Source organism: Mustela putorius, unplaced genomic scaffold (genome assembly GCF_011764305.1).
Source record: "Mustela putorius furo isolate JIRA1106 unplaced genomic scaffold, ASM1176430v1.1 tig00003867_pilon_pilon_pilon, whole genome shotgun sequence".
NCBI lineage: Eukaryota > Metazoa > Chordata > Mammalia > Carnivora > Mustelidae > Mustela > Mustela putorius.
Genome location: NW_025422019.1, coordinates 16085025 through 16099354, shown reverse-complemented (window position 1 = coordinate 16099354; position 14330 = coordinate 16085025). Strand labels below are relative to the sequence as shown.

At 43.8% G+C, this 14330-nt stretch overlaps 1 protein-coding gene across 3 annotated transcripts in view; it reads right to left on the bottom strand.

Moving 5' to 3' along the window:
* MGAT5 (alpha-1,6-mannosylglycoprotein 6-beta-N-acetylglucosaminyltransferase) overlaps positions 1 to 14330 on the bottom strand; it is a 337061-nt gene that overhangs the window by 97796 nt on the left and 224935 nt on the right. For all 3 annotated transcript variants that reach the window (XM_004774276.3, XM_004774275.3, XM_013046749.2), the window contains one exon: positions 13086 to 13219. In XM_004774276.3, the coding sequence (XP_004774333.1) occupies positions 13086 to 13219 (134 nt within the window). The remainder of the gene's footprint in view (positions 1 to 13085; positions 13220 to 14330) is intronic.

Below are 14330 nucleotides of genomic sequence, written 5' to 3'. Positions count from 1 at the left end.
TCCTGCACATTTGGAAATCACTGTCCCAGGAAATCAACAAATGGGATTGTTTAAATATGGCTAATATTTGAGTTCTATGTGCAGAGTTGGGTTCTAAGCTCTTGATCACGACTGTTTGATTTTATCTTCATGACAACCTTTCAACATGTTCATAGAGGTGAGTAAATTCGGGGCAGGGTCAGGGGGAGCACTTCGACTACCCTGATCGGCATGATAGGAAATGGTAACATGGGGATTTAGAGCCAAACCAGCTGGTCCCAGAGTCCAAGCTCCTCAAAGCATCCTACATACAGCCTCATCGTCCAAATAGTTTATCTTCTGGGCTCCGTGAACTATAGTGATAAACATGTTTCAGTGGGAAAATCACATTATAAGGTGGACCAAAATACACATGAAAGACCCAGAGGGAAGAGTGTATATAAGATCAGCTCAGTTTCTTGAGTGACTTATGCTACACATATGGGGGGGCCACGTTGATTCATTTTACATGTGACAAGCAGAAGGGGGGATTTGCTAAACATTGACAGTGATCTTAAAATAATCCAGGACATGCATTTGTGGGTTTTTTTTTTTTTTTGAGAAAAGCATTATTTTAAGTACTTTGGAAGCATCTATTTACAAATGATTACAAATCAGCTTGATGAGCTTCCTGAGCAGATTACAGCAATAACTTCTTTCAAGAACTACTGGGAGTTTGGCTTGAATAATTCATTCAACCACAATCATTTTAGAGCACTCCTTCTAAAAAAAGCCAGGTTAAATGCTAGGTACTGAGAGATCACAACATCAAGATGAGTTTCTGCCCTCACAGAGCTTACCAAATACTTAATAAATGAGGTCTATGCAATTTCTACCAAGCAATAATAGCGTCCTCATTTCAAATGTAATTAAAAAAATTTTTTTAGAGATTTTATTTATTTATTTGACAGAGAGAGAAAGAGAGAGACATCAAGAGAGGGAAAACAAGCAGGGAGGAGTGGGAGAGGGAGAAACAGGCTTCCTGCTAAGCAGGGAGCGCCATGTGGGGCTCAATCCCAGGACCTGGGATCAAAAACTGAGCAAAAGGCAGATGATTAATGACTGAGCCACCCAGGAACCCCTCAAAAAATTTATTAAGTCAAATTGATCCTTCTCTTAGCCCCTGCGCCTCTGAGGTCTGCCATTCCATCTCTAAGTCCCAAGCGCTTGCACCAAAAAGTGCAAATATTCATTTTAATAGGTAGTCTGCTGACCTTAACCACAGCTGGCCCTACTGTGGTGGGGATCCCCACACCAGCAGATCACCAGGGGCAGAAACCCCAAAGCCACCCTGGGCTCCTCTCCTTAGCCCTCACCCAGTCCTGAGGATGTCAGCTTCCCTGAATCTTAACCCTCCCCCTCCTCCGCACCTTTCTTAGTACTGGCCTCATGGATTCTTGCTGAGACTTCCGCAACAGATCAGTTTTCTTTTGCCCTATTCAAATGATTACTTATTTAGGTTTTCCAATTATAACAGAAATAGATCCTCTGGGTAAAACTTTTTTCCAGACAATAGAAAAAGATGTAAGAAAAATAATAGATCATCTATCACCTAGAAATAACCATTATTACTAGATTTTTAAATAAGATTTAGTAATTTATTTTGGGGGGAGCACATGTGGGAGTGTGTAGGGGCAGAGGGAGAGACAGAGAGAAAATCCTCAAGTAGACTCCCTGCTGAGAATGGATTCCCCACCCCCGCCCTGACATGGGACTTGATCCCAGGACCCCAAGATCATGATCTGAGCCTAATCAAGAGTCAGAGGCTTAACTGACTGAGCCACCCAAGCAACCCATGGATTTTTTAAAAATAAATATTCAAATCAAAACTGGATCCTACTATACCTACTCCTTTGTAAACCTTTTTTCACTTACAAATACACCACAGGCATCTTTGGGGTTAATACACCACAGCTCATCACTGCTTGTTAACTAGTACAGTATTTCAGTGCATTAATTCCTTCCATCAGCTGGGATGCCCCATGGTTCTGGACCGCCAGCAATGCTTTATGGAACCACACTTCTCACAGGCCATGCGATTCTGTTTCATTCAGGTGGCTGGACTGGTGCCAGTCCTGACCCCTCGGCTGCCCCCACTCCATCCTCTTCCAAGGATGGGCATATGATATAGAAACTCTTTGTAACTATGGTATGATCCAAGACCCACCAATCATAGCTGCTCCAAGACTAGTCAGAGCTACTTTTGAGGTCAGGGTGTCTCTGTTACAGTTACCACATTGGCAGGGTGGAAGTTGGGAGCTGCAGACGTTATCTGTGTGCCCACGTGAGAAGGACGCCGAACCAGAGAAATACAAAGCCAAGAGAGGGAGATAGTAAAGATCCTGCTAGCCCGAATCCAGCTCAACCCAAAGCTGGTTTCAACAACTCTGAGGGACAAAAGTCAACGACCCTTTTGACCGAGTCTACAAGACAGAAATCCTGATTAGTCCACCCTAGAAGACGTTTAGGACATTTCTAGTTCTTGACTATCAAAATCCACTTGTAGTGCAGACCATCATGCTCCTGTCACCTCTGCAGTGGATTTCTGAGTGCTCTTTCTACCTTCAGCCTTGCCCTTCCTCCTTTCTGCTCCCTGCTCCATCTGGCACAGCCTGTGTGCTGCCCGACAGGGCATTCTTTGCAACAAACATGGAACTGCGGTAATTTCTGGCTGAAAATCTTCACCTCCTCCAGGATGAAGCATGGCCAGCCCACCTGTCATTCTGGCTTCATTTTGGGTCACACCCTGACACTTCTGCTCCATGATGACCTACTCGGAGCTTGTCATGTATGCTTGCCATCTTCTCTTATGCTGGCATGTCTCTCACCTCCTCCTTCCCTGAAGGCTCAGCTCCATTCATCCTGGTTGAGGGATTCCCTCACTTTCTGACACTGAGATAAGTAGGGCTCCTCTTAGATCATGAAGAGTTACAGTCCCTTTCACACATTATTATCTCGAAGACAGCCTATACGTTCTTTGAGATGGAACCATGTTTTATACTGACTCCCAGAGCGTAGTAGAAAATTGAGCAAATTCTTTTTGCGTGCATGACTGACTAAGCCAATGGGAAATGCTTAATTAACTGGTATGATTGATTCCACAGGTAGGCAGATCTACATTACCAAGCAGCAGAGGCCATGCCTAAACTACTCCAGCATCAGGCTCTCTGCACAAAAGTTCCAACCCTAAAGCCTGTTCTTCATGGGATGAATCACTACCCAAGGCAGCTCATCACTCTGGTCCAGAAACTAGCTCAGGCTTACTAAGTGTTGGTGTTCAAGAAATATTTATTTAATTGATAAACTAACATATCTTTCCAATCTAGGTCACAAAACTAAAGGTGGGAAGAAGGGAAACCAATCAGTGATGGAGAGCTGTAAAATCTTAACATCATGGGTTTCCAAGTACTGTCAATTCACTCAACGGCACATTTATTTATTTTCATTTTATTTTTAAAAATTTTCAAATTTTTATTATTTATTTTTGTATCAGTAGCACATTTATTGAGCACTTACTATGAGCCAGAAAACAACTTGGGAAGAGCTGAGGACACATCATTAAATGGAGCAAGCATGAATGTAACTCCCTTCACTGAGCTTATATTCATCTGGGAGACAAACAGTAAAGTAATTCAATGCTACAGATTAAAGAAAAAATTGGTTTGGTGACCAATACTGAACACTAGTTCAGATATGCTGAAACATCTATGGGTTAAGTGTTCTTTCATGCCTCAAAAAAATGTGTATTGACTGGCATGCAAACAGACATATGGATTGAGAGGTCACAGAGCAAGGAAAGGAAGCTGTTAACGCCCGAGTCTAGGCTGCGGGTTGTTACTGTACATCTGTTTCACCTTATTTTTTGTCTGTTTGAGAACTCTGTTAACAAAGTGAGGGAGGCGCCTGCGTGTCTCAGTGGTTTAAGCCTCTGCCTTTGCCTTTGGCTCAGGATCTCAGGGTCCTGGGATCGAGCCCCACATTGGGCTCTCTGCTCAGCAGGGAGCCTGCTTCCCCCCTTCTCTCTGCCTGCCTCTCTGCCTATTTGTGATCTCTGTCTGTCAAGTAAATAAATAAAATCTTAAAAAGTAAAAAAAAAAAAAAAAAAGTGAGGAAGTATACTGGCCACCATCATATCATGAGGTGCGTGCTGATTCTCATGACGTGACTGGCAAGACAGAAAAAAACTCCACTGACAAAGACAGTGACCTCACACAAGAAGCTATCTGGCTTTAAAAACTACACAGCCAGTGATATTATACTTCAAATTTTACCCAAACTGAAGTTTTTCAAATGGTGGTGATGATGAGTTGAGAGAGAGAGGGAAGGGGTCAGGATCCAAGCTAGGGAAACTATTATGTACAGCTGGGCTGAAAAGATGAGAGCCTGAACTGTTGACAAAAGGCAGACCAGAGTAAATTTCTCAAGTGTCAAAAAACAATTTAGGAGGGAATGGACTTCTCAGAAGAACATCACTCCTCAAGGCTGAGACTCAGATAAAGGAACTCTAAGGCTGATCCCATCACTCACTGGCCTGTACTGAAGTAAAAGGCAAGAGTCCTACTGCTGGAAATCGAAGGCCAGAAAGGCAGCTGGAATCACAAATAGCTCCTTTGCTTCTTAGGCCCTAAAAATAAAAATCGTACAGGGAAGTGATCTTTAGCTAAAGCCAAGAGGTTTATTCATTTGCATGAAAGGAAAGTAGTCCATTTCTACAAGTCCTGTTTTGTCTGGCAGAATCTTTGGTCTACAAGCCATTACTTCAAACTGATCATGCAAATAAACCACACCGTGAGCCCCAGCTTCATGGGAGAAAGTCAAAGAGTTAGAATGTCAGCCAGTATGATTGGAACAACTCGAGAAAGCTCAACCACCTGAACACCTTCTGTGGGAAGACACAAAAGGGTAACTTGAAGCCACTGGCTCTAAGAAGCTTTTGTAATGATTTAAAAAAAAAATTGGGGGGGTGTCTAATTGGCACACAATGTTACATTAGCTTCAGGTGTACAACATACGATTCAATACAGAAGCTTCTGTAACATTACATTTGGACAACACGTCTCGCTTTCCCTCATATTGTTGCATGGACTGAAAGAGAACAGGCATTATCGTTCATTTTGACTCAACCGGTATTTCTGTAGGCCTACTCTAAGCTATACATTCTTCAAGGTGTTGGGCGTTTCAGCAATGAACCAGACAAAACCCTTATGTCTCAGATTCCAGGGTAGGAAAAAAACAACACAAAAATAAGAGAAGTATAAATGTTGCCTGGTTTAATACAGTGAATGAGGAAAATAAAGCAGAGAATGGCACAGGAAATTGGGGGAAAGTTGTACTTAAAAGAAGGGGAGGTGCCTGGGTGGCTCAGTGGTTAAAGCTTCTGCCTTCGGCTCAGGTCATGATCCCAGGGTCCTGGGATTGAGCCCCGCATCGGGCTCTCTGCTCATCGGGGAGCCTGCTTCCTCCTCTCTCTGCCTGCCTCTCTGCCTACTTGTGATTTCTGTCTGTCAAATAAATAAATAAAATCTTCAAAAAAAAAAAGGGGGGGTACTTAGGGTTGATCTCACTGAAGTGACAGTTCAGTTAAAAATCTGAAGAAAACCAGGTGGTGGGCATTATAGAGGGCACGGATTGCATGGAGCACTGGGTGTGGTGCAAAAATAATGAATACTGTTATGCTGAAAATAAATAAAAAATAAATTAATTAACAAAAAAAAAACCTGAAGAAAGAGGGGTGCCCGAGTGGCTCAGCTGGTTAAGCACCTGACTCTTGGTTTCAGCTCAGGTCGTGATCTCAAGGTTGTGCAATCAAACACTGCATCAGGCTCTGGGCTCAGTGGGGAGTCTACTTTGGTTTCTCTCTGTCCCTCTCCCTCTGCCCCTATGCCCCAGCCAGGTGTGAGCTCTCTCTCTCTCTCTTTCAAATAAACAAATAAATAAATCTTTAAAAAGAAAAAAAAATGCTAAAACAAACAAACAAACAAACAACCCTGAAGAAGGAGATACAGAAGTCTAAGCGAACAATGTTTGGAAGATGGAATAACCAATGCAAATGTCCTAGGGCAGGAGAAACAGCTGTGGGACTAGAGAGCAGTGAGCCAGAAGACATGTGGTTAGAGATGAGGCAAGACCCGTACTTGGTGTCTTGAGGCCAGTGGGATGACTGGCTTTTCCTACAGTGAAATGCCATGGCATTGTGAGCATAGGAGTGCCAGGATCTGACTTACATTTTAACTGACCTCATTTTGTAGCTGGGGAAACTAAGTCCTTTGTTCTTTGTTCATTGATCCAACAAATACTTATCACCACTGACGTTACCATTTCAGGTATGGAGGACTCAGCAGTGACCAGGCTCGTGGGGCTCACACGATGGGACTGGGGCTGGAATAGAGGTGTGAGAGTCCTAGAACAGGAGTGTGTGGCTCAGGGAAGAGAAGGTTCCCAGAGGACAGGGCACCTCCCTGAAGGATAAGCAAGGATGTGTGTGTTGGGGGTGAGGGCGCGGGGCTTCCACACCAAGGAGTACACATACAATGGCCTGCAAGTCCGAGAAAACAAGGCACTCCAGAAGACATGTAAAAGCCAAGCGGAGGCCAATAGCATGAAGCAGGCCAGATGGTGTAAAGAAAGGAGAGGGGCTGGAGGTGAAACGGGAGGGCTCTCAATGAACACCTCTGGAACCCCTGGCCTGTTTGTCACTCCGCTCTAGGACAGCTCCCTGTCTTCACTGTCCCCCGTGTCCACATGTACCGAGAAATGCTGGAACCTCCCCAGCCCTCGACTCAAAGTGCAGAAGGCGGGCACCCAGAAGGTGAACCGTTGGGTGTCTTCAGATGGTGAATGATAGCCCAAGTGCTGCGGGTCCTCAAAAAATTAGTTCACTAATGAATTAAACCAATACAAATGGACTCTGCGTAGAGGACAGGCAACGTTCTCTGACAGTGAAATGAACAGTGAGGAGTTTCCGCAAGCTGCTGAATGTTCTTGAAACCTTCCAATGACGGGATGTCAACCAAATTCTAGGACCACCCCGGCCTGAGCTCAGGGGAAGGAGTCTGGTTATCTCTGCTGCTGGTGCGTTTGGCCAGAGCCTCCAGTGAGCGAGAGGGACAGACACAGTCACGTATAGACCTCTCAACACCGCTGTCTTTACATGAGCCAGAGGAAGCTGTGAATGGGTGTGGTGCAGGGAATCAGAGCTATCCAAATACAGGCTAACTCAAGGAGCGAGTCGTCCACTTCTGGCTTTGTTTTCTCTTATAAATGGTACAGGCAGATGTCCTGCCTTTTACCAAGGTAGGATGCACCTTGTTGGCCAGTGAGAAAAATCAGACAGATCACCTTCAGGAGTTTAGAAATAGAAAGACTGAAGGTCGCCGATGGAAATAATGCCTAATTGGAGGGTTAAGCCAAGACCCTGTCAAGCCCAGAAAAAGCAGTGGTTACTTGTCAACAGGAATAAACAGGAACAAATTAGGAGCTAGTCACTCGATGGACCACAAAACCTCCTAGGAAATCATGGTTTAAAAGAACCTTGAAAAAAATTATCTATGAAGTGAAGGAAAAAAAAAATAAGGAGATCCAGAATTCTATTATGTACTTACAACTATGTAAAAATACAGCCGTGAAAACTATGATAATGTTTATACTAAAGTATGGGGGCCTTTTTCCATAGGTGGGGGAGGTTTCTGTTTTGTGGTAGGGTTAATATTTCTCTTCAATTTGATTCAAAAGATAGAGAAAGTCTTTTAAATAAAGTCTTAAAGAAAAAAAAAAGGCAATTTTGCCATCAGGGTGACTTGAAGGAAGCAAGAGTGGGGAGGCACCAGCAGGCACCTGCAGAGACCAGCAGGCTGTCTGGCCAGGCTGGGGAAGCAGCTGGGGAGGGGTCTGGAGTGGGACACTGTGGAGGAGGGCAAAGGGAAGGCACAGCAGTCTTTGAGCAGGGATAGCTCAGTCCAAGCTGAGCTTTTAAGAGCTGGTTCTAGTGCCAAGGGAAGGCCTTAGTGCCTAGCCCACAGGCCATGGGAGTGTGGACAAGAGGTGAGTGTAGGAGCGAGGGCTTGCCATGAGGAAGGAGCCCCCAGACTTTACGGCTTCTTGGAAAAAAGTCATCACTCAGAAGTTGTAGGCAAACAGACTGAGCATTGTCTGACCACTCAGGTGGTCCCTATGGAAGCACTTAGGGAGGCATCAGAATGGTCTCGGCTGACACAAAAATGCCAGAATGCAAACAGAATATACACAGAGGACAGCTGCAGTGAAATTCTGAGATCTGGAGCAAAACAATGAAGAAAAATCACGTTTTCCAACTGAGAGAAAGTCTATCAACTTAGTGAGGAGAGGAGTTAGAGAAGAAACAGAAGCAGGTTTATGGTGAGAAGTGTTCCACTCTGAATATTTAAGTGCAAACATGCTCTGGTCAGGACAACCTCATGTCATTGCTCCTAGAGATGCGTTGGCAATGGTGCGTTTTTCTCTTTGTCTTCCAGCTCGGCCCTTTCTGACTGGCTTCCCCATCCTCTCTCTGCACTTCACACATGCCTGAACACTGCTAAATCTGGTCAGATGACAGCTGGCCTGGAAGACAACAGAGTTCTCTGAGCACAACATTCCATTCCTGGGGATCTACGCTTTTCATTTTGCACTGCATCGGCACACAATCCACTACAACTGGGTAATACAGGTGTGTGTATACACACCAATGATATGATGGCTACTATCAACCCACATAGTAAACACTGGTAAATATGCTGTGTTTAGGAAAAAAAACAACAGTGCATAAATATAAGTTGACACTTCCTTCTTACACTCAAACCAATGATCTTCCCCTTCAGGTCTCTGGAATAGCCACAGTTACTGGAAGGGTGAGGGAATGGAAGATCCTGTGGGATTGACTGGGTTAGTCCAGGCCCACCGTTTTGTCACATGGGTAGGAAAGGACCCCCTCTTGGGGGGCACCCTAGTTCTCTGTGGACAGGCTTTGGGAGTCACCGCTTTGTGCCAATCTGTCAGCCTGAACACATCAAAATACAGCAAAGGTCTTGAACTGCTTAACTGCTCTCTGGATGTCCACATTTTCTCCAGTTAAGGCAGAACCATTCATGAGAAAGCTTTCCATCAACTTACAACATGAAGGCTGTTCCAACCACAGATAATTCCTGCCTTATCCCACTGTCTCCCTCGTGTATTAAAATGCTGATTTTCTCCTTCTGCATTCCTTTGGCATTTATTAGCTGTGATTTCTTCGTGATTAACAAATTTCTTTCATCAACTTTTTGATTACCTTCAAATACAGCTTGCCGTATAAAGGCAAGATCAAAGCTGGATTCTTTCTCTTTATTCTTCAGAGTAATGACGTGGTGTCCTAGCAACTTGAGATGGGGATCGATGGACTCTGTGGTCTTCTCTCTTGCGAGGTTCATCCTGGACTCATGGAGTATCCATCACTGGTTTGAATGCAATCCACTGTAGCTACTTTTCTTTCCGATTCTCCAGCTACCTGGTCTTTGGTTCCTACGGCCTTCTGACCCCACCCCCGTGGTCTTCCTTAGCTTCCTTGCTATCTGGCATGTCGAGAGGTCCCCTTGTGAATGTTTCCTGCCCTAGACCTGGAATCAGTATTGATTTGAACAGGAAGCTCCTTATTGAAGGAAAGGCATTTATTTTTAATTTAATAAAAATAAATAAATAAAATAAAGCTTATTTTATTTATTTATTTGTATGTGAGAGAGTACACGCAGGGGGAGCAGCAGGCAGAGGGAGAAGCAGACTCCCTGCTGAGCAAGGAGGCTGATGTGGGACTCAATCCCAGGACCCTGGGATCATGACCTGAGCTGAAGGCAGAAACTTAACTGACTGAACCACCCAGCCATCGCAGTAGAAGAGGTTTTAAAAGGTTTCCAATCTGAGGGCCAAGGATACTCCTTGCAACTGGACTATCTTTACTTTGGATCCTTTTCTAAGAAGAGAGCTAGGAAATATTTCCCTTTTAAAGAGAAAAGTAAATTGATATTGGTATTTCCTATACTAGCTAGAGATGATATAGTCTTAAATTCTTTAACTACTACCCACCTTTTTGGATACTGAAAATCTGGGCTCCTACAGTATACCTCTAACAGTTTCAAATAACAATGTAAATATTTCCCCCCAGTAAATATATGGTCCGAAGACAGAGTTTTAAAGTCACTTGAAGTAATTATTTCCTCTGTATGGGACATTCAAACTAATCTGATAGAACACTAGACATGTTTTATTTTTTCAATCTGTTTTCAGTTGTTAGTGAATTCTTTCTTACTTTCTTTCTTATTTAAAATTACATGAAACATTTACAAGTCAAAATAAGGTACATTACAGAGATACCTACTTTCTGTCCCTGGTCCTGCACGCCTTTCCTTCGGGGGAAGTCACTTTCATTGGCTTGCTATTTTTCCTTACCTTATCTTTTTTAAAAATACAGGCAAATTCATATACGCTAACATACGCACACATTGCCTTCTTACACAGAAGGAAACAAGTTGACCAGCTGCCCTGCATGCTAGCTTCATTACTTCTCTGTCTCCCGGGCATTGCCTCAGAGCAGTGGGGACCGTCTTTATTGCTCTTTCCAGTTTCACAGCAGCCCCCGCTCTCAGGGGACCAAGTTATTCACTCAGTCCCCTAGTATGAACATCTGGGTTATTTCTACTCTTTGCCTATTTTGAACAGTGTCACAACAAATGACCTGTGTATATACCATTTTTTATTTCTGCTCACTTATCTTTGGGAGAGACTCTTAGATATGACCTGCTCAGTCACAGGGAAACTGTGCTTATAGTTTTGATACATTGTGACAAATACGCTCCCCAACTCAGGACCATGCTGCATTGTCACTAGTAGGGCAGGAAAAGATGGACGGATCCTCACCATTGGAACACCTATGCTACCAAGTTCTGGATCCTGCTGAGCCTGATGTTTGGGACATGGCATCTTGGTGCAGTTAAAGTATGCATTTCTCTTTATGGTGAGTGAGGGTAATGTGTTTCCAAATCCTTGTTGCAATAAGCTTCTTTTTCCTTGGAATGAGTAATGGGCCTTTGCCCATTTTCCTGTTGGATTATGGAACTTTTCCTTCAGTTTTTAGAAGCTCTTTATATATAAAGGATATATATATATATATATGATACCAACCCATCAAGATAGAACTTGCTTATGTTTTTGCCATACAGGTTCCTCTCCTTTTTTTTTTTTTCAGGCAGGCAAATGTTTCAATTTTCTCTCCTGATTACTGCTGAATTCTGAGTCAGTTAGGAAATTTATCCCCTTCCCAGGTTAACAGGAATTAATCTATGTCTTCATCTTTAGTTACATTTTAACCAATGGCTTTCTTTCAACAAAGTTAACCAATACTGCTGAAATCTTCCATTCATGGAGAATAAAACTGGTTTTTAGGACTCTGAATTTCGACATTCTGGAAGAGAACTTTATACTTTCTGGAAACACTTCCTACTTCTATTCCCCGGACACAAGGCAACAACACCATCTTGTAGATGACATCTACTCAGCATATCATTTGGGCTAATCTGGCCATTTTAGAAATGCCTAACATTTTCCATGTGATGCAATGCACAGGTTACTTCTTGCATTGTTCTGTACCACCTCACCTCAGCCCCTCAAAAGTCATAGAATAAAGCCAAACCAAAGGCCAACTCCAATCATACCTCATACCATGCTGACCAGCCATCTGTCACCCAACTCACCACATAGTATTCTGTCCCCTAAACTGTGCCCCCAGGATGGCTTGCAATAGCAGGATGATAGAGCTCTAGGAACAGTAATAATGTCTGCCACGCATATAACATGCTCTTGCAAATCCTTCTGAGCTGAAAAGAACACTGAACACTTGACCGTGAGCTGATTCTTACATCCGCACCCTCCAAATGCCCTAACCCTTCTTAATTCTACTGTCTCATACGTCACGTGCCAGGATTAAGTCCAATGTGTTCTTTGTTATGTTTAGTGAACCTGAGAACAGATTTGTCTTTAGGTGACTGCACACAGGGGGAGAGGCAACCACACAGGGAAGAAGTAGGCCGTGGGTCCCTTGGGTCTTAACAAAGGAAACAGATTCACATCTCAGATACTGATTCTAGGATGAAAATCTCTGGATTACAATTACTCTGACAGCTTTGGAACGGGAATTCTCCACTCTGAGCATCCCAAGGAAGTCATGTTCAATGCGTGTGACACTTCCAGAGAAGGACTTCACCTCACCCACCGAGACATGCAGACTTCAACTCGAAGTTTATTTTGGGCATGATTACTACCCAATTTAGAAGCTTTCTTCACAGGCCTCAGCTAATCATCAATGAAATGAGGCTTGAGGCGGTACACTGAGAGCAGTGGTAAGAAATGGTCAATGTAGGAAAGGGAACACGATGGAAACAGAAAAATGTGAAGCACCTACCACTGTGGCCAGTTCATCATTTTGGAAGTGTTCACTACAACACCTCCTGAAACTGTCACTGCTGTTGGCATCAATGACACCTTCTGAGCCAGAGCAAGTGAGATTTCATTCTGGTGCCAGTAATTGAGAAGCTGATTAAATACGGAACAGAGTCTAACATAGTTTTATTTAAAAAAAAAAACAAAAAAAAAAACTGACTTTTTTCTTTGTAAGGGTTGATGCTTAAATAATTAAGGGTTTTTTTTTTTTTTAATCTTTCTACATGAAAGACCTCACTGCTCATCAGTCATCAGGTGGACCCCACGCAGCATCTATGTGGAATGAAACGTGTTTAGTGCCTGCCAAGCCAGAATCCACCCAGAGTCCTTGCCCAAATGCATTTTAGTGATACTTCATCTGGAACGTTTTTTTCCCCTCAAGAACATTTCTAAGGCTTTTCACAAAGTGCTCACATGGCCTTTCAATGCCAATTAAACAACAACAAAATCAGTTATTCTTCAGGGAAAGGTTCCACAGCACACGTTTCTACAGCTAAAAGGCCTGAGAATCACAACCCAAAATAGTTTCTTTTCCCGTTTATCTTCGGTGGCACTCTGGAAAGCAGAGGTGAAGCGTGAATACTCACGGAACATGGTATAAAACTGCTGCGGATTTAGATTCCATTTGCCCCAGGGTGTCTTGTGGCCTTTGGACTGGGCATAGTTAGCATGGTTAAACTCTGGCTCGGTACCAAATGAATCCAGGACTCGGAGCATGCACCTGAAAGGAAAAAGCAACATGGATAAAACTGCAACTTTTGACCCCGAAGCTCAAAAGGTAAAAGTTCGGGGTACCTGGGTGGCTCAGTCAGTTAAGCGTCTGTCCTTGGCTGGGGGCATGATCCTGGGGTCCTGGGATCCAGCCCCTGAGCAGAAGCCTGCTTCTCCCTCTCCCTCTGTAGACCACCACCCCTGCCCCACTCAGGCTCTGTCTCTACTAAATAAATAAAATCTTCAAAATAAAAAGGCAAAAACTCTAACCCCTCCTGCAGGGACTACCAAAAATGGACAAATAGTTTTCATCAGAAACACGAGTGGGTGGGAAGTGAGAGACTGTGGAATATATATATATACCAAACATCTTATGTGTGACTTCTGAGCCATCACACACAGAAACATTTTGCTACAGATTAGCTGACAAGTCACAGAAGATCTCTCAAATAACAGCAAAATATAAAGTCCCCATGAGAGCTGGCATCGTAGACTGCCACGTTCACCGCTGTGCCCTGAGCTAGGGCAGAGTATACGGTGGTGCCTAATGAAGAGTTGCTGAATAAACAAAGAATTAAGGTTCTTAGAAGTGGCCATGATCTGAGAATTTGTATTCCCCTCCCAAATTCTTAGGTTGAAATCCTAACCCCCAAAGGTGATGGTACTAGGAAATGGGGCTCTGGGGGGTGATATAAGGTTATAAAGGTGATTAGCTCATGAATGGGTTTAGTAGTCTTATAAAAGGTGACCCCACAGGACTGCCTGGATGGCACAGTCAGTTAAGTGTCCAACTCTTGATTTCGGTTCAGGACATGATCTCAGGGATGTGGGATCAAGCCCCACATGAGGCTCCACACTCAGCAGGGAGTCTGCCTGGGATTCTCTCTCTCCCTCTCCCAGTGCCCCTCCAGCTCCTGATCTCTTTCTAAAATAATTAAAAGAGAGAGAGAGAGAGAACCCACAGAACTCCCTCGCCCCTTCCAACAGGTGAGGACAAAGTGAGAGGTCTGAGACCTGGAAGAAAGAGAGCCTCACTCTCCTTCAGCACGCCGGCTCTCTAACCTGGCCCTTCAGTCTTCAGAACCATGAGCAATAAATGTTTCTAAGCCACCCAGACTGTG